General features: G+C 40.6%; 2 protein-coding genes across 11 annotated transcripts in view; one reads left to right on the top strand and one right to left on the bottom strand.

Moving 5' to 3' along the window:
- The window catches only part of kif16ba (kinesin family member 16Ba), a 291,583-nt gene extending 283,991 nt beyond the window's left edge, over positions 1–7,592 (bottom strand). For 5 of the 9 annotated variants that reach the window (XR_007569898.1, XM_050043679.1, XM_050043680.1 and 2 more), the window contains exons 1-4: positions 7,200–7,591; positions 3,309–3,378; positions 3,094–3,207; positions 865–981 (exon numbers count right to left, since the gene is read on the bottom strand). Coding sequence is in view for 8 of the 9 variants with exons in the window: in XM_050043679.1 (XP_049899636.1) it covers positions 865–981; positions 3,094–3,207; positions 3,309–3,378; positions 7,200–7,246 (348 nt within the window). In the remaining variant the exon portion in view is untranslated. Of the gene's footprint in view, positions 1–864; positions 982–3,093; positions 3,208–3,308; positions 3,379–7,199 lie in introns of all 9 variants that reach the window. The other 4 variants (XM_050043674.1, XM_050043676.1, XM_050043682.1 and 1 more) reach the window with 2 other exon arrangements.
- Positions 7,593–11,182: 3,590 nt separating this feature from the next.
- On the top strand, positions 11,183–19,043 carry snrpb2 (small nuclear ribonucleoprotein polypeptide B2). 2 transcript variants are annotated; one of them, XM_050043817.1, is made up of 7 exons: positions 11,183–11,317; positions 11,702–11,773; positions 13,516–13,688; positions 13,947–14,084; positions 17,129–17,164; positions 18,530–18,618; positions 18,707–19,043. In XM_050043817.1, the coding sequence occupies exons 2-7, from the start codon at positions 11,710–11,712 to the stop codon at positions 18,864–18,866; spliced, it is 660 nt and encodes a 219-aa protein (XP_049899774.1). In that variant the 5' UTR covers positions 11,183–11,317; positions 11,702–11,709; the 3' UTR covers positions 18,867–19,043. The 2 variants fall into 2 exon arrangements, with proteins under 2 accessions (XP_049899774.1, XP_049899775.1); XM_050043818.1 differs by having other exon boundaries at positions 11,185–11,247.
- Positions 19,044–20,146: the final 1,103 nt, after the last annotated feature.

The following is a 20,146-nucleotide window of genomic DNA, read 5'->3' as shown; positions in this document are numbered from 1 at the left end:
AGAAAAATATACAATAATTGCAGCTTTATCCTTTAACTAAGTAACATCAAAATACTTTAAACATTTAAAAGATACACTATGCAAGAATTTTCTTCTTTTTTAAGATATTTTTTGGGGCTTTGTGCCTTCGTTTGATAGGACAGATATAGCGCGGGGGGGCCAGAGGGAGGAGGGATGACGTGAAGCAGAGGGCCGTGGGTTGGAATCGAGCCCACGGCAGCTGCAGCAAGGACGCAGCCTTTGTACATGGGACGCCTGCTCTACCAGGTAAGCTAGTGGGTGCCCCAATGTGCAAAAGTTTCCTAAAAGCCAATGTACAGACTCACACAAAGTAGTCCCTCTCAACATCACTTACAGCCCACAAATGTGAGCAGTGTCTGTATCTGCAGAAAACCTGCCCTCTGCCTTCATCTTCTAATTTTGCTTTGTTCTAAATGTTCCTGGGCGTCAACCTTTGGGCAGCACTGTGTAACCCCCCGCCAGTAACAGCGCTTAAAGTGTGTGGGCAGGACTCTAATAGGACGTAGCGACCAGGTGCCAGATCATAAGCACAGGGAGGAGGGGCCAACTTTGAATGTTGTGTTTACCAACTGCAAAGGAAAAATCCTGCCTGTTCTGCCTTTAACGATTAATTGAGAAAAATAATCAATAGATTAACTGATATTGAATATGATCATTAGTTGCCGCCCTGCTGTCCACACTGATCTGTCAAACTGGTCTGGAGTCGTTCAGTAATGACTTCATTACAGCTGAGCAGACAGATCAATATTTTGCACTGTGTGAATCTTATCTCTGTGTTTAAGTCTTTCTGGATAAGAGAGTCTGTGAATGTGAGTGTTTAATATGTCCAGAGTTTTGTCTCACAGGATTTCCCATCATGGTGTAGGACTTTCCAGAGCCGGTCTGCCCGTAGGCGAAGACGCAGGCGTTGTAGCCCTCAAACGCCGCCTTCAGCACATCCAAACCCAGATCTTTAAAAACCTGCAAATAAAACAAGAAAAAAAAGTTTTGATTTCTGCTGAGACCTCTGTAAGGCTTCTGTCGACATGTTTACTGGTGCCTGAGATTGCAAAACATGTCACTCCAGGTTTGAGACTCACATGACTCAGTATTGATGTTGCAGAGCTGTAACATGATCTATCAGAGCTTAGGACATGTTAGAGTCCTCAGTAAACACACAGAGTCCATCAGTAACAAGCTGCTTTGACCGAAAGCGAGTTCAATCAATCCTCCGACCTCTGACCCCTAATCTAAACCTTTGTTACCGATAATCATCCAACAAAAGAACAAGAGGAGATTTGCAAAGCAGGATTGGAAAATGAGCCAGGTGAATCATTTGAAACTCTGATGCTCACTTTTACACACAGCTTTATTACAATCATTACAGGTCTTATCTTGGCAGGACATATCTTATCTCAAGAATAACATCGGAGACTTTAAAACACATGCTGACAGCACAACTCAGATATCTGCATACAGAGTTCCTCCACCCCCATCATATTTTTTAGACTCTTTTATAAATAAGAACCAAGGAAACACTTCACACATCTATTAAACAAGACAGGTATGTTGGAGAGAGAAGACCAAAAAGTTGCAAAAGGACTCCCGCACACTGTCTAACTTGCAATATATAATTTATTTGCGTCGTTTCGGTACTAGACCTTCACCAGGCAAACCTGCTTGATGAATGTCTAGTACCGAAACGTCGCAAATAAATAATATACTGCAAGTTAGACAGTGTGCGGGAGTCCTTTTGCAAATAAATAAGAACCAAAAATGAGTTGAAAATGGTGAAATAATTTAATTTCACAGTGAGCACAGCCTTGTTTATTCACTGTGTCCACTGAATTCATGATGAATGCATTCATGAAGGTTTCCTCATGCAGGAAAGAAAGTCTGTTAACTTTTCTGACAACTACATCGCTGCATAATTCATAAATAATAAAGACAAGCTTAATATTAGGTTATCAGTGAAGATATAAATAAATGCAATTCAAAGGTATTGCCGCATTTTCTTTTAACTAATGTGGCTGTGGCGTGCAGGCATTGAGACAGCTCCATTAGGAATGTGTGTTCAGTCGCACGCCATACTTCTCGCCTTGATTTGTTGTTGGTAAACATTTTGGCTGCGCTGGCTGCCTGCTCCAAACGCCATGAAAAACACTCTGCTTGTGTCTGAATTTCATATTTTAGAAAACAGAAAGGGGTCTGGAAACACAAACACTCTCTTTTCAATACTTATCCAGGCCTGAAAATGACATAAATCAAATTTCATACTTGGCAGCACAGTGGTGCAGGGGTTAGCACCTCACAGCTAGAGGGTTCCTGGTTCGAACCCAGGGTGGGGGAGCCCCTCTGTGTGGAGTTTGCATGTTCTCCCTGTGTCAGCGTGGGTTTCCTCCAGGTGCTCCAGCCTCCTCCCACAGTCCAAAGACATGCAGGTTAATTGGTGACTCTAAATTGTCCGTAGGTGTGAATGTGAGTGTGAATGGTTGTCTGTCTCTATGTGTCAGCCCTGTGATAGTCTGGTGACCTGTCCAGGGTGAACCCTGCCTCTCACCCAGTGTCAGCTGGGATAGGCTCCAGCTCTCCTGTGACTCAACAGGATAAGCGGTTATGGAAAAATGAATGAATGAAATTCCATACTTTTCCATGCTGCTTAGGAACCCTGTGTATATAAGTAGATGGATGGAGCAGAGCATCAGTGTTCCAGGATCAGAAGAACCATGCTTGTGAGGCAAAAGTAATATAATGATTAAAATTTACAGGGAATTCAAAACGCTTCCATTTTTCTATTTCTAATTTCCAGTTGGGATAAAGTTCCCATCATGCTTACACTGTTGTAGAGAAGTGTAAAGTTGCTACGCTATGTGCTGCTTTTGTGCCTTGTTTGTTTTTTTTGGATTATGGTTTCTGTAGGTCTGGAAAAGGATGTTCTGGATAACCGCCGCTCACAGGGGAACCAACGCGAGCACCTCCTAAATCTCAACAACCTGAATGCTGTCAGCTGATTTGTGCCTAAACGTGTCTTTAAGTAGTTTTTTAAAAAGGACAGAAATGGAAACAGAGACAAACCCTTTGACTCTTATTTACCTTTTCCTGGGAGACAAAGGTGGAGTTCTTACAGTCTGTGGAGTCGTAGGAGAAGTCGTACGTAAAGGTTTTGGTTCGATCCCTCGTGGAATCACCTGCGATGCCATCAGGGATCTTTGGGAAACACAAAATATAAAAGACAAAGCTTCACTTACAACGTGTTTGAATCTTTATCAGCCTGAACACTGTCTCATTCTTTTGGGGGAAAAACGTACCTTCAGGTTTGTGATGGTGGTTTTGGTCCCCTCCATCTTGATGATGCATTTTGCAGTCAAATCCTTCTCCCTGTGAAACATCAATAATGTTTATGTAGCTGTAAAGACATTGCGTATCAGGGATCCTTCCCATAATATTTTCAGTTAGAATAACAATTTGAGCCTCAGTGACAAAAAACAAACACTTTTAGTGAACGTACATTGACGGTGCACAAATGCAGCAAGTGGTTGCATTGCAGTTTGTTTTGCTGCTGCTGGCTGCAGTGCTGTCACTTAATACTGAACCAATTTCAAAATTGTTGTTCCTATTAGTCACTTAGACACAAAAACATGTGAAAACAGGGTCCAGGTTGAACAAAACTTTACGTAGCCTTTAAATATGTATAAAGACAAAATCATACAACTGTGCAAAAGTTAAAATGTAAGGATAAAATATAACATACATTAAAGTAAACATATTTGTGGTAGACGTGTACAGTAATTGCAAAGTGAATGAACTGTGATGTATATGCGTGATGATATATACTAGAATCTCCTGCCTCCAATCTAGAACTGAAAACATACCTCTTACAGTCTGAACGAGACTCTGCTGTTTAACTTGTGATGTCGTGATTGTCTTATGATTCCAGATACACCTGGCTGAGATCAATAAAATTCACATGACTGAACTTTAATTGTATCAGCAGGGCGACATGTTTGCTCAGTCGTGTATAATGTTCTGTCTCCACCCTGGTTTGTTCTCACGCTCAACAACATCCTTTATGTTTCAGTCAGAGCAGAAACAGGAGCACCTCATGTGCTGTCAGATTAAAAGTCTTTGAACCTCACACTTCTGTAACTTAAATCAGCTTCAGCTCTGCTTAATGTGACGTGAAGGTGTCTGTTATCTCGGAGCGACAACAACTGAACAACATCTTACGTAACACTGTGTGCTATCACTATAAGCCTGTTTTATAACAGACATGAGACTGTTCAGGAAATGTGTTAAACATCAGCGGAGACTTGTCCAAAAACTATCTGCATTCTTAATTAAAAGTCTTGTCGATTTTTCAATAACTAATAAATGGCTTGGTCTATAAATTGTGACAAAATAGTAAAACACAGTCAAACAAACACAAAGATTAACTTAAAGATTAAATTAACTTTCATAGCAGATGAAAAAAAACAGCACACTTAAAGTTTACTACAGTCTAAAGTGTGCTTTGTTTTTATGTTTTATGTACTGTTGTCCCTGTAACATGTTTTATGTGCTCTTATGAAGCATGCCCTGTTCTACAAACAGTGGGTCCTTTTTCTGGAGCCAGTATATTGTAATGGCCTTTTAAGTTGCTGCCAGCAGGATCTTCAGTAGACAGGTATCATCTTTACTTAGTCCGTCCCCATGATAAGGGATGTGAATGTTGTTCTAACCCTAAAAGTTTTTGAAATGATTGTTGCTACTTCCTTCCAGAACGTCTGAACAGAAGGAGAAAAAAAAATATGGGCATGGTCAACTATGATTTCTCCACATTCCCTCCCACAGCATAGCTGGGTGCCAGTTTGTTTAGCCTTGTGTTTGGGCGTGATGAAAAGACAAATCAGGTTTTTCCAGCAGAAGTCTCTCCAGGCGCAGGAGTTAGTGGGGCTGGGCTGTGTTTGCCAGGCATTCAGCCACATGTCCTCAGCTACTTCAATGTCCAGCTCATATTCCCCTCGTTGTTTCACATAATCTGTGGCGTGTCTCATTTAAATTATTGTCAAAAGTAAACTGTTTTCGCAAACGACAACAGTGAAAAACCAAGGCATTTTCAACTCCAGGATTTTGTCTTCAACCTTTAACATTCAAGCATAAAAGGGTAAGCTTTTAAAATCTAATAACTAATTTATGGCAGAGGGAGGGTCATGCATTTTTCCCCGTCACTCAGGGAGGCACCAGGAAAAATATTTGTAGGGTCAGGGAGGGTCAAACAAACACCCAAACGAAAAACAAGTCACAGTCCAGGCTAACGTTTAGCATAAATGAGCACTTACACTGCAAACCTGCCCATGGATAAAAATAAAGTTTCCTTACCATAGAGCACACGCAGTGTTTCATGGTTCTGTCTCGCTTCTAATTGGTACAACTTGACCTGTAACAATTGACCCCCGTCTCCCCTACTATAAGTACATTTTGTTGATGAAGGCAGACGCTGGTGAATCCTCAATTCTGGTTCTACTTGATCTTAGTGCGGCGTTTGACACAGTGGACCATAGCATCATTACTGAAAGATTGAGAACTGGTTGGTATCTCCGGAACTGCACTTCATATTTTTCAGACAGAAAATGTTCTGTGTCTGTCAGTGGTTTCACATCATCTCAAGCCTGGTCTATGTTTGGAGTGCCACAGGGATCCATTCTAGGTCCAATTTTATTCTCTCTGTATCTGCTTCCCTTGGGCCACATTATTAGACAGTGTGATATTTCATTTTTGTTACGCTGATGACACTCAGCTGTACTTGTCCTGCAAACCATCAGAATCAGCTAAATTATCTGCCCTGCATAATTGCTTAGCTGCGGTTAAGGACTGGATGGCAGTGAATTTTCTCCAGCTTAACACTTCTAAAACAGAGGTCCTTATTATGAGCCCTGAGCACTCTCACAGCCAAGTTCTGCCTGCTCTTGGCTCTTTAGCCCAACGCGTCGTTCCCACTGTTAAGAGCCTTGGTGTTATTCTGGATCAGAACCTCACTCTGGAGCCCCATGTTAAAAGACTAACCCAGTCGTGCTTTTTTAATTTGCGAAACATCTCTAGAATCAGATCTTTTATTTCTTTTAATGATCTTCAAAAAGTTATTCACGCTTTTATAACGTCTCGTCTGGACTATTGTAATGCTGTGTTTACTTGCCTGGGACAAAACTTGATTCAACGGCTTCAGGGTGTCCAAAATGCTGCAGCCAGACTTTTAACTAGAGCATGAAAACATGATCACATCGCACCTATTTTAGCTTCCCTTCATTGGTTACCTGTACGTTTTAGAATTGATTTTAAAATCTTACTCTTGACTTTTAAGGCCGTGCATGGTTTGGCACCAAGCTACCTGGCTGAGCTTTTAATACATTATTCACCAGCTCGTAGCTTGCGGTCCTCTGACAAGGCCCTGTTAGTTATCTCTCACTCAAAGCTAAAGACCAGGGGTGACAGGGCTTTTGCTGTGGGAGCTCCAACCCTTTGGAACAGCTTACCTGAGGAACTCTGACATGAAAATTCACTTCTTACTTTTACATCAGCCCTCAAAACTTACTTTTATCGCATGGCCGTTGTTTAGATTGTTGACTCCTGATTGTGATTTTGCTTGATAATTGTTGTTTTGCTTGTTGATTGTTGCTTCTTTTAAATGTTTTATGTGTGAAGCGCTTTGTAACAGTTGTTTTGAAAGGTGCCATATAAATAAAGTTATTAGTATTGGTATTAGTGCTAATAACGAATCTGAATACTTCTTCCTCCACTGCTGTGATCTCAACCAGCTGCACCTGCTCTGCCTCTCAGGGACAAACGGGTGAGAATATGTTGTCAGCCTCTGTTTAAATCACTAAATGAACACCTGCTGTTTCTGCAGACAACCCATGAAAACCACAAAACCACCTGCACTCTCGCTCTCGCTCTCACTCACACACACACGCACACACCTGACTGAACTGAAAGCCCAGGGCCTGAGGCCAGTAACACTTAATATGACATTATTTCACTGTAATAGAGACTTAATCAACATCGTGACAAATGTTATCATTGAGTCCATTCGTGAGATTTAAGCACCCACTCCACCAGCGGCTAACTAACCTCAGTTAGCATTACAAAACAACGACACTCGGACATTATACCCGCTTAAACATCATTTCTGACGTTTAACAGCCGTGTAACTGTCTGTGACTCACCGTCTGTTCATGGGCCTGACCCGGACAGCCACCCGAACCGATGCCATTGCACATGTCCGTCCAGTCCGCCTCGTCAGTTAACGTTAGCCGCAAAGCGAGCGACGCCGCTTTATAACTTAACGGTAGCTAATTAGCTAGCCGGCTAACCAGCTAGCATGAGCCACCGCGGGATAAAGGGGGCAAAAGTCGCAAAGATAACCGGCCGACTGCACACGGACTGCACACGGCAGACAGATAGTGAGCAGGACAGAGGGTCGTTTCAGGGGACAGATGTTATCGTTGTCCGGTGACACCGCGTCGCCGTCCCGGTGCGAACCGGCTCACATCCATGGTCACTGTTAGTAGCCTGTTAGCCTGTTAGCTTTCACATGACAAAAAGAAGCAAAGTAACGGGGAGGCATCAGCTGATGAAAACATTACATCTGTACGGAAGCCAAGAGCAGACAAACCGCACTGCTGATGTTTGGAGAAAAATAATTATAAAACCCAGAAAAAATGTTTGAAGTTACTTTGTGCAAAGTGAATATGTGCAGAATATATGTTTGTATATTTGTTTTGCTTTTTTTAATTATCTAGAAATTGTTTGATCCAAAACCCAAAGATTAGCTAAAGATTTAATTTACGTTAATAAAAGATTAAGAAAACCTGCAAATATTCACATTTAGGAAGCTAAAACAAGGGGTTTTATTTTTTATTTTTTGCTTGAAATAATAAACCAACAGATTTTCTGTAAATCGACTAATCATTGATAAAACCATGTCCGTTTAATTTTAAATTAAAAAAACATACAAAAGAATCAATGATAAACACTGATCAGTGTAAATATTTATTAGAGCAGTGGAATGATGAGTTAATGAATGTATGAATCAAGTGAGTTAAAATAATTTAAAAAAAATACTGTTTATCACAAAAATAATTTGATTAAACTCAAAACATTGGTTCCAGTGTTTTTCTCTGTTTCTTAACATTTTGTTTGTTGGTCAGAGAAGATAAATGGTAAAATAACATATAAAAAGTGAGTAGACTGGGTGTTTGTCATTATCTGTATATTGAACCTTAATATTGTTTGTGTAGCAAACACAGTGTGTCTGAAGCACAGAGTAATAAAAAGTGTTAAGCATCAAAAGTTCATCACTGTGATCAGATATTTCCCTTTCATGAATCAAAAAACATGTATGTATATTTTAGATTGTATTTTATTAAAGCAAAGTTCTTGTACAGTTGTTTGGGTTTAGATGTCATTACAACAGGTACATTATTAAAAGATTTCCAATATTGATAACTAAAAATATGACATGATAATTAAGATAGGATTGTAGGATTAATTGACACTGTCATATGTTGCACATGGCAGCCCTATCGTTATTATAATGGGGGAAAAGTTGATTACATGGGGCAATGGTTGAGCAGTAAAAATGTACAGCTTACAGTCAGTCTTTGGATTGACAGAAAAATGAATTAAAAAAATGAAAGCAAAAATGACATAGATTCAATAGTTCAAGGCATCTTGTTCAATGTGAATATCAGGTGGCGGATTCAGGCTGTCTGAGGTGCAGGGGTGAAAACAACACAGGACGTGCTGCATGCTGTGGGACATCAGCAAACAGAAAGGTTACTGGCATGTAAGGTAGCCTATATTGCACTGCACCATGTTTTCTTCATTTTAAGGGTACCCATTAGTGTGGTGAAGTGTAACCAGGTACATTTAGTCAAGTACTGTGCAAATTTGAGGTACTGGCACTTCACTTGAGTTTTTCTTTTTGTGCTACTTTATACTTTATGCTTGACTAAATTTATCTGACAGCTTCAGTTAGTTGAGGTATTTTTACCATGTAAAACATTTCATGATTCCAGCTTCACAAGATTTGCTGCTTTTCCCTTTAATTATGTTAATTATTGTAATGTATTAGTAATAATGTTGAGATTTGGACTGTTGGTTGCACAAAAGAAAAACTGTGAGGGTGTCACTTTGGGCTCTGGCTCATTGGTTTAAATCGTACCTCTACTCTGACAGATCCTTTTCTGTTCTTATGGGGCAGTTTTCCCCCCTCAGTGGCCCCTCTGACCTGTGGGGTCCCCCAGGGGTCAGTCCTGGGCCCTCTATTGTTCTCCCTTTATATGCTACCCCTGGGGTCGATATTTAGGAAGCATGGTATTCCCTTTCACTGCTTTGCTGATGACGTGCAGGTGTATTTGCCGTTAAAGATTCCTTCCAAAGATTCCCTTCAGGCCGTGCTAACCTGTGTGAGTGACATTAAAACATGGATGGACTTAAACTTCTTAAAATTGAATGAAAACAAAACAGAGGTTGAGGTTGTCCTGTTCGGTCGCCCTGATCTGGTTCAGGTCCTTGCCAGCTCCCTGGGCCCACTGGCAGCTTACATGGGATCCCACGCTAGGAATCCTGGTGTGATTATTGATGGTGCTTTTAAGCTAGACAAACAGGTCAACTCAGTGGTCAAATCTAGCTTTTTTCAGCTGAGGCTTCTAGCCAAAGTTAAACCTTAGCTAAGCCAGAAAGACCTCAAAGAAGTTATCCATGCTTTTATTACCTCTCGGTTAGATTATTGCAACTCCCTGTACGTCGGCATTGAGCAGTCAGAGCTTAACCGCCTGCAGCTTGTTCAAAATGCAGCAGCTTGTCTCCTAACTGGGACAAAGTAACGCAAGCATATAACTCCGGTGCTCTCTTCACTTCAGTGGCTTCCGATTAGATACAGGATTGATTTTAAGATTCTTTTATTTGTTTTTAAGTCTCTGAATGGGCTGGCTCCGGAATACCTATCTTACCTTATTAAGTTGCATCAGCCCTCCAGAGCCCTCAGATCAGCGAATCAGATGGTCTTGGATGTTCCTCGATCACTCTTACAAACTAGAGGAGATCGAGCCTTTGCAGTCGCGGCTCCCACTCTGTGGAACGCATTACTGTTGACTATGTGGACTGCGAATAGCCTCTCCACTTTTAAATCACTGCTTAAGACTCACTTGTTCACCTTGGCTTTTGCAGTTGTACAGTCACCTCTACTGGGTCTTTTATCTTTGTTATATTTCACTGTATAAATGTTTTTTTGTCTGTTGTTGTTTTTGCTTACTTTAACTGTAAAGCACTTTGGTTGGCCGTTGGCTGTTTTAAATGTGCTATATAAAGAAAGCTGACATTAACATTGACAGTTTAAGGCCAATAAACAACACTATCACTATGCACTTAATGTTTCCCAGCATGCTGTGAGACAATGTGTTTGTGGCCATAAGCCAAAGAAAACTCACTAATGTTACCCATTACACAGTGATTAATGTTTCTGTGTTTGACAATGGTTGTAATGAATCACAGGTAATGTAGTAGTAGATGACATGTTGCATCATGAGTTAAGCTGTATACACAGTTAGTGACGTCCCACGTGTGCATTTAGGCTGACGTAGTAAATGAAGCTGAAATCAGGAACATGTCCTTGCCCTGGCCTGCATTCATCCACATGGCCCTCTCGAGCAATTAATAAACCTCAATCTGCCACAATACATTTATGTAATTCAACGAAGAGGAAAAAATATTACAAAATGTGTATACGCAATGCTTCTATGTTCATATAATGTAAAATCACATGCTCACACAACAACGAAGAAAGAAGTTGTGTTAAATTGACATCAAATTCCTGTCAGGCAATTTATTTTGTGTGTGGTGTACTCAAAACCTTTAAGTTGAGTGAATTATGGGTCAACAGTAAATTGGGGTTTACAGTGTAGGTTACATTGTACTGAATATACTTACATCCTTTGACTGAAGGGACATTTCCAATGCAGGACTTTTACTTCTGATAAAGTATGTTGGCAGTGTGATATTAGTAGTTTTACTTAGATAAAGGATCTGAGTGCTTCCTCTATCACTGCACAATGGTAATATTTGATCAGAACACCTGAATACAAACATGTGAAGTTCAGCCTGTAGTTCTCCTCCTGACCTGCTGGTGGCGGTACAGGTTAAAGCAGCAGCCGGTGTCAGCGGCGCCAGCAGCTTGTGTTTCCTGTTGTAGATGAGCGGTGTGGAGAGGAGGCAAGTTTAGTATTTTGTAGCTTTCTCTTTATATTTATCTGTCTGTAGTTTCACCACATCGCTGGGACAGGTGAGAAATGCTTATGGATTATGTTCATATCATAGACGATTGTGTTACACCGCTTAAAAACACAGTTACAGTAACATAGACCGCTAGCTAACTGCTGCTAGGCTAACGTAATGCATGAATGTAGCCGACGTTAAGCTAACGTATGCTAATATGAACTTCTGAGCATTTAACCTTACTGAAACGTAAAAAAGTCAAATTTACAGATAAAAAAGATCCACAGATAGTAGCAGCTAACAGCGTCTCTGTTGTTTGTGCGTTAATATAAGGTCAAGTCGGACTTTGTGGACACGTTTCAAACTTACTTAGTGTTAACAGGTAGCTAAACATGAACAAATGATTTCAACAAAAGGAAGATTTTCACATGGTTTCTTGTTGTTTGATCAGACACCACCATGGATATCCGGCCAAACCACACAATTTACATCAACAATATAAATGATAAAGTCAAGAAAGAAGGTAAGTGTTCATGATGGCAAATTATTTGATCAGACATTGTGTTGAGGAAATAAAACTAAATGACAGATAGTCTCTGGTTCCAGCCTCTGTTATGTTTAGGGTTGCAACTGTATGAGATTTTCATGGTAACCATGATATTTCACACTTTATATAATTACCAGCCAAAGACCCTTTAAGAAATGAAAACAGAAGTGTTATTTTTTACTTGAACAAACATTTTATTAGTGCAACTGGAACCTAAAACCATTATTTAGTGGAAGTATGTGTACAAATTTTACCCTTAAATAATAATTGAATTGTCTCAAGAGGGCACGTAGCATCCTGAGAGACTGCTGCACCCAGGACACGGGTGTTTGAGCTGCTGCCCTCTGGCAGGAGATTCAGGGCGCTTTTGCACCAAAGTGGACAGTATCCCAATTTCGTTGTGTTGTGGTACGCAAGTGTGACTGTACAATGATAATAAAGATTTATCTTTATCTTACCTTAATTGAAATGAAAGGGAGATTCTCCGTCCAGTTGCATTTTTCCCCCAGTATAATAGATAAGCAAATGTACATGGTATGGTAACGATATTACAGAATAATTATCATTATGTGTCAGAATGACCTTTAAAGAACTTAAAACAGAGGAGTTATTTTTGGTTAAATAACAGTTTGCTACTTTGTTTGAAACCTGAAACCATATTTAAGAGAAGTATGTGTAAAAAGTCTCCCTTTTCTAAAATAAATAAAATAAAGTTGAGATTTTCTTATATCGTAGATAAGCAAATGTACATGGTGCGATAACCATTGATTCTAATATCACGGTATAACTTGAAACCGTTATATCGCTGCAACCCTAATGACAAATATCCTCTGGTTCCAGCCTGTGTTATTCGAGGATATTTTGCTTTTCACTGTCTTATATTGTTGTGAATTGAGCATGTTTGGGTTTTGGACCGTTTGGTTCGGACAAAACATAACATGGAGATGTCACTTTGGCCTTAACAAATATATATATGAAAGAGTAATAACAATTCACTAGGTGCAGGCAGCCCTGTAATAACTGTACAGATGGGTGATGAATCCTTGTTACAGATTTTCTACATGGATGAACACCATCCTTTCAAAAAACATTCCCTTATTTTGTGTTTTAATGACAGTGGTGGAGAACACTGTTCAACTCGTCACTTCAGTTGGGTTCAGATCTGATAAATGTTAAAGACTAAAACAAAAGATTCACCTCAGTTTCAGGCCAAATGGTTAGCACTCATACTTATGCCTGTCACAATAACTGCTTTTGGTGGGCAGCACATTGTTCCAGAAATAATTGGGATAAAAGATCATTTTATGCCATTGATGTACCCATAATGTAATAGCATAATAATGCAAGTGTTTATTTTAGAAGAATATTTGGAGATTGGAATTGGGATGTGAAAAAAAACAAACCAAATATCCTGTGATATCTCCAGCTCTACTGACACTAGTGAGCAGCTAGTGAGTGTGGATGTATTTACTGTGACTCTACAGACTCAGGTGTGAACAGCAGTGTGTCTCAGACGTCCACTTGTGTTCGGATCACCTAAACACATGTTAATACCTTTTTGATTTTTTTATACAGGCTCTAAATGTTGTTTTAAGAGGTTTGACTCCGGACAGACAGGCTGACATCGCCAGAGCTGCATCACTCAAGTCTAAAAGTTTACTCATGTGATCATCACCTCAGAGGTTTGATAAACGCTGCTTCTTGTCTTCATCTTTCAGAGATGAAGCGTTCGCTCTACGCGCTCTTCTCTCAGTTCGGTCAGATAATTGACATCGTGGCGATGAAGACCATGAAGATGAGAGGACAGGCTTTTGTTGTCTTCAAAGAGCTCGCTGCCGCCACCAACGCACTGAGGCAACTGCAGGGCTTTCCTTTCTACAACAAGCCCATGGTAGGAATAATGATCCTGTGTTTTCCCTTTTGTCACACCCATCAACTAGACACTAGTCTGATTGGCAGTTTACTTTTATTGGCATGCTGGCTGCACCGCAGCTCTCTCATGTTGTCGACACTCGCTCTCACCTTCACAAAACGCCACAAGAAAGTTAATTGCTTCTTGCAGCTGCTGAAATGAATAAGATGTCATTATTTCTTTCTCTTCTCTTAACAAGGCTGGGCTTTAATTGACTTGTGTACTGTTGTTTTTCAGAGGATACAGTACGCAAAGACCGACTCTGAGGTCATTGCCAAGGTGAAAGGCACGTACGGTGACAAGGAGAAAAAGAAAGATAAGAAGAAGAAAGCTCAGGAGCAGCCGGCAGTTAGCCTAATGAAGAAGCCAGCAGCGGTGAGTGACGCGTCTGTCAGCAACATCAAGTTTAGCTTAATAAAAGTTATACCATGGTCTGGGTGAATTCTTGATTCTGATTGGCTGCAGGATGTCAGTTTAAAATCAGTATCTGTAACCTGTTTACAGTTGATTTACAACACTGAGAGTAACGTCAGTCCTTCAGTGTCTCTCTAACACACCCTGCAGGTACGACACTGCACCTCCGAACTTACACAATCATCTCAAATTCCACTCACTGTTCAACTCTCTACTTCAGGCTGCAGCCGACTGTGACCTTACACATGGCGTGTCGTTTATTCATGAAAGTCTTGATGCTGATTTTTGGGGCAGTGACATGGCTGATAGTTTGCTTTCAGAGATGAAGTGTTCGCTCTACGCGCTCCTCTCTCAGTTCGGTCAGATAATTGACATCATGGCGATGAAGACTATGAAAATGAGAGGACAGTTAAACATACCGTCAAATTTGAACTGGTGTGTGTCAACTGTATGCAGTGTTATTGACTTTGAATCTTGCTAGCATAATGTTAGCTGTCTGGCTAATAGTTGTGTCAAAGTGTTGCTACGTCGTAGCTAAGGTTCGTCCTATTTACTGGAGTACAGGGTGGCAGCTATTATCCATTTATTTATGTTGCGACCAGTGAAATCAGTCTGTTGACGGTCACTTTGAAGGAACACGTGTGATGCTGATGAGTTAGCAGTTCAACCAGTACGTTGCCTCGTCTTCTGATGTCATATGAGCATACCTGGAGATTTTCAGTGAAGTATTCAGGCTCCTCTTTGTCCTTTCGTCCTTTTCTGACCATTCATTGTTTAACAAATGTTATTTGTGGTGATATGTTAATTTTGTGGTGCAAAGTTTGTCATGACGACTCCTAATGTTGGCTAACTAATCATTAACATAATTAACAGTTCAGAACACCTGTAAAGCAGAGTGATGTATGCATATATACATACATATATACTGTATATCAGCACTCTTGTCCAATCAGATTACTCAGTCGGAACTAACTGTTCTGCATATATTAATTCTCTCAGTTCGTGTACAGAGCACACACTCTTGATCATTTTTCAAAGCAAGATCTTAGAATCCATTTTTCCTCCCTTCCAGGCAGCCATTAGTTTCTGTTCATGTCAGTACTTAATGAAACTGTAAAAGTTTAATAACAGTTAAACAGATTAGGCAGTTTTCTCCTCACAGCAGGTTTGAATATGAGAAAGCAAGATCCCAGTAATTACTAGGGATACTTGGTGAGATCTGGTCCCTTTTTCCCACGAACAATTACATCACTGGATCAAGTTTTGGAATCGACCAGCCACTGTGGCTGCAGCAAATTGCAGCAAAACCTTTCTATCTGTATCTCTTTTTTTGTATCCCTCTATGTTTGAGAATAAATATTCAGTATAAGATATTATTCCATAATCTTACAAATATGCAGAGGTGGAAAGTAAGTCAAGTATTTTACTTTTACAGTACAATTGTGAAGTATTTTTATGCAGCTTTATTCTTGCACTTCACCACACTAAAGAGACAAACATTGTACTTTTTACTTCACTACATTTATCTGGTAATTTTAGCGACTTTTCAGATGCAGATTATTAATGCAAAATACAACAAAAAATACATTTTGATGTGGTGTTACAGATTAAACTACCCAGCAGTATATAAAGTCATGAAAATGAGCTCCACTTTTAGCAGTTGCAGCATTAAAGTGATGAAGACATTAATGCATCAACAGTATAATCCAATAACATGAGATATATATATACACACACACACACACACACACACACACACACACACACATATACATATATATATATATATATATATATGAAATGATTCTGAAATGGGTCATTCTTCATGAATACTTTTACTTTTGGTGCTGTAAGTATATGTCGATGCTAATATACACATCGTTAATTTTACTTTAGTAAAAGATCTGAGCACTTCTTCCACTGCAAATATGAAATTTTATATGTCTGAAAATGTTAATAAACATGTGTTTATCATCAAAATGAAGCTTAATTAATGGCGCTGAATTCCAGTTTGCTCAGATAGAGAGTCATGTCTCGTACACTCTCAGGTAGTTAAAACTTTAAAATGAGATGAACCAACATTGTCTCACAGCTACTTAAAATCAGATTTAAAATCTCCACCAGCCCTCCGCCCACAAGACGACACTGCTTCCTCCTCAGCTGAGCAGTGATGACATTTGGACCTCTAAACTTTACACATTACTGTCACTTAACAGTAAGACTGATGGCTGTAATAAAAAAAACAGGGAAACATGAGGAAAAAAATTGAAGAAAACCAGTTTTTAAAAATCATTTTTGGCATTTTTATTGGCGTGTGATTGTTAATGTGTCGGTAAGTAGACGCAGAGGAGGGAGGCAGCAGGTTGGAGTCGGCCTGGTTGGGATCAGTCACCTCTCTGCAGAATAAATCAGGAGACATTAGATGGAAGCGTACATGAGAGAACAGATCCGTCCTTTGTTAGCAAACACTCTCTGTACCTCTAATAAGGTTTCCAACAGGATATTGGTTGGAGGAGGAGGCAGAGCTGTGGACTGATGCTGCTCTATAATAACTTGTTGATGAGAAGAACTATAACGTCTCCCTAACGTCACTGCTGCACTTCATGAGACATGTGCTTCTGGTTGGTGATTAATAAACTATAAGGACCCATTAATCCATCTAAAACATACTCTGAATACTTTATACAACAGTTAGGATGACTTCTATACCCACAGTTTTTAATTCTGTTTGTTTAATGCCTGTGTTATAAGCAGAGGCAGAGGGTACAGTCAGTGTTAAAGTGGGTTTTGAGATCCATTTCAGGAGGTCAATCCAAAAGCAGCTATTTAAGTCTTTATTTGTGAGTCTTATAAATTCTAGGAAGTTGAGAGGTGTGATACTTCTCCCGTGTTCTTGGTAAATGTTGTGAAAGCACATCGCTCTGTTATAATAAAAGCAGACAGATAATGTCACAGTGATTTTTGGTGTTCATGTTGTTCATTGATGTTGTTTGTCTTTGTTGCAGGCTTCAGCAGCACCTGTGCACTCCGCTGCAGTACAGGTGAGACTGTTGACAGGAGCACACTATAATCAGCTTGTTTTTGTTTTGTTCATGTTTTAATATTGTTAAAGTATAGCTGAACATTTTTGGACTAGTTGACACCAAACCAGCAAGTGAATGCATTTTTGTTCAACATAACATCTTTTCTTCCAACATTATTTTTACACCTATCACTCATAAAAATACTGTATAAGGACCTCACTCAAAAAGTCTTCCAGATGTGAAAACTTAGGCTTGATATATATCATAACATTATTTTGTGCATTTAGCCAACATTACAAAATTTCACCCTGAGTGTGTACACCTCCGGTCCTCACACACCGACTCAGATGAGGTTGATCTGAAGCCAGCGTACGTCAAAGGCTGAAGCTCTGAAGTTGTCTACTCAACTTCCGCTAGTTCTTGGATGTCAGTTTGGTGTGTCCGCACCTTAAGACTGATGAACCAACACACTGAACCAATGGTCAGTAACCACTGGAGCTCTGGAGGTACACGACCCGCAAATCCTGCCAGTTCATCTTATCCCCTTGTACCAAAAAAAAAAAAAAAAAAAAACATGGATGAAACCAGCAGCTTGCAGTGTTTAAACACAGTGGAGCAGCACAGCAAGAGGGTTCCTGGTTCGAGTCTAGAGTGGGGCGTTCGAACCCAGGCTGGGGGAGCCCTTCTGTTTGAAGTCTGCATGTTCTCCCTGTGTCAGCGTGGGTTTCCTCCAGGTGCTCCATCTTCCTCCCACAGTCCAAAGACATGCAGGTTAATTGGTGACTCTAAGGTCCCGTTTATACGACAACTATTTCAACTGAAAACGGTAAACTTTAGTTGCGTTTTGGCCGATCTTTTACACGACAGCGGCGTTTTGGGTGCCTGAAAACGCAACATTTTGAAAACAGGTTCCAGAGTGTAACTTGATGGAAACAGCAGCATCTCTGTTGTCATGTAAACTTGCAATATGCAGTTCCTCTGAAAATGGAGACTTCTCGCACATGCGCATTACGGTTCCAGTCACTAGGCACGCCGACCGTCACAACAACAATGCCGAGCTCTGTTTGTGCTGCTCACCCTGTTGATTTGAAGTGAAGTGTAGATCTGTTACTGTAGCAACTGCACCTCGTCCATCCAGACAAAGTTATCTGTGCATGCTTTCGCCAAAGTTAGTCACAGATATCAAACATGGTACTAAATCTTCATCAGAACGACTTTACATGTCACACACTGTATGATTTTATCTGCAGACTGTTAACACCAGCTGACCCAGACTGGGAGAGAACCAATCCGATCATGGCCTGATCATGCTGGGTTCAGCGGTTGTACTGGGTGTCTGTGCCTTTAACTGGTTATTGATCAGGATCTCTGCTGTCTTCTCAGGTGCCAGACAACCCACCAAACTACATCCTGTTCCTCAACAACCTGCCTGAAGAGACCAATGAGATGATGCTCTCCATGCTGTTCAACCAGTGAGTTCACTGTCAGGACTTTGTGTTTACATTCTTCACAGAGACCGTGTGTGTGTTCGTGTTGACAGTTGTTTTTCTTCTTGATCAGGTTTCCTGGATTCAAAGAGGTGCGGCTCGTCCCGGGGAAACACGACATCGCCTTTGTGGAGTTTGAAAGCGACACGCAGGCGGGCGTTGCTAAAGACGCACTGCAGGGCTTCAGAATCACAGCGACCTGCGCCATGAAGATCACCTACGCCAAGAAGTAGTTTGATCACTGGACACAGAGACACTGAGTGGGAGGGGGGTCGGTCCCTGGATTTCCGTTGTGTTTCCAGATTCTTTTGGTTTTTGTAAATCTGACAGGTTTTTTTTTTCGTTAACGAGGCCGAGCAAGAAATCTCCGGCCTTCATCTTGTTTTGTAAAATAAAAGGTTTTTTCATAATTGTTGCCTTAAGTGTGAGTTTCCTCCTGACGGGCTGAATACCAAAAACTCTTAAACGTGTGATATTAATAATAAGATAAGATAATACTGTAATATAATGAAAGTGTTTGAGGGCTGCTTGGCAATATTCTATATTTTTGTTATGGTCAACAAATCCCATGAAAAGACTAAACCCAACAATGTGTTAGGACGTCAGACAGTGCGGCGAGGATGAAGTGTGTTTTTGATGGCTGACGTAGAGGTTGGCTTCGTCCTGCTTCTCTCGTCAAAAAGCTGATGGGATTTTTCTTTTGGATTTTGGATTACTGCAGAAAATAAGCTCTGTGGCAAACAAAACGTTATGACATGTTTTGTTCAGCAAAATAATCTTCACAAATTAACACCACTTTATGATTTGTGAAGCGCGAATGCAATCGCCAGAAGTAAAAAGCTAACGTTAGGCCATAGATTAACTAAAGCACAGTAGGGTTGCAGGGATATAACGGTTTCAAGGTATACTGTGATATAATAGACAGTTAACATACTGTGTACATTTACTTATTGATGATATTGAAAGAAAAATGCAACTGGACAGAGAAGTTTTTACAGATACTTCCATTAAAGATACTTCCGTCAACCTGCCCTCCAGATTCCTCTGATCAAACATCCACTGGGCATGCTGGTACCTCACCTCGCAACCCACAGGACTAAAAGGATCCCTCAACAACGCCTTGGTGCCAGACAACACAGGACACCCACAGAGGTCCTGTCTCCGTGCCTCAACAGGCAACCGTAGATCGGACTTGGCTCTGATCTGTCGACATATGGAGACAGGACCTCTGGGGTTCCGGTTTGTCCCACAGATGCTCGATCAGATTGGGATCTGGGGAATGTGAAAGCGAGATCGATGCCTTGAGCTCTTTGTCCCGTTCTTTGGGCCATCCCTGAGCAGTGTTGGCAGTGTGGCATGGTGCACTGCCTCACTGGGGGGCTCCTGTCATCAGGGGTGCTGTTGCAATGAGTGGGGGTACTTGGTCTATAACAATGTTTAGATGGGTGGAGTGTGTAAAGGAGCTTCCACATGAATGCCAGGACATTGCATTGTAATGAAATGATCGATGTTA

The sequence above is a fragment of the Epinephelus moara genome, chromosome 5 (assembly GCF_006386435.1).
Source record: "Epinephelus moara isolate mb chromosome 5, YSFRI_EMoa_1.0, whole genome shotgun sequence".
NCBI lineage: Eukaryota > Metazoa > Chordata > Actinopteri > Perciformes > Serranidae > Epinephelus > Epinephelus moara.
This window is presented reverse-complemented; position numbering and strand designations above follow the sequence as displayed.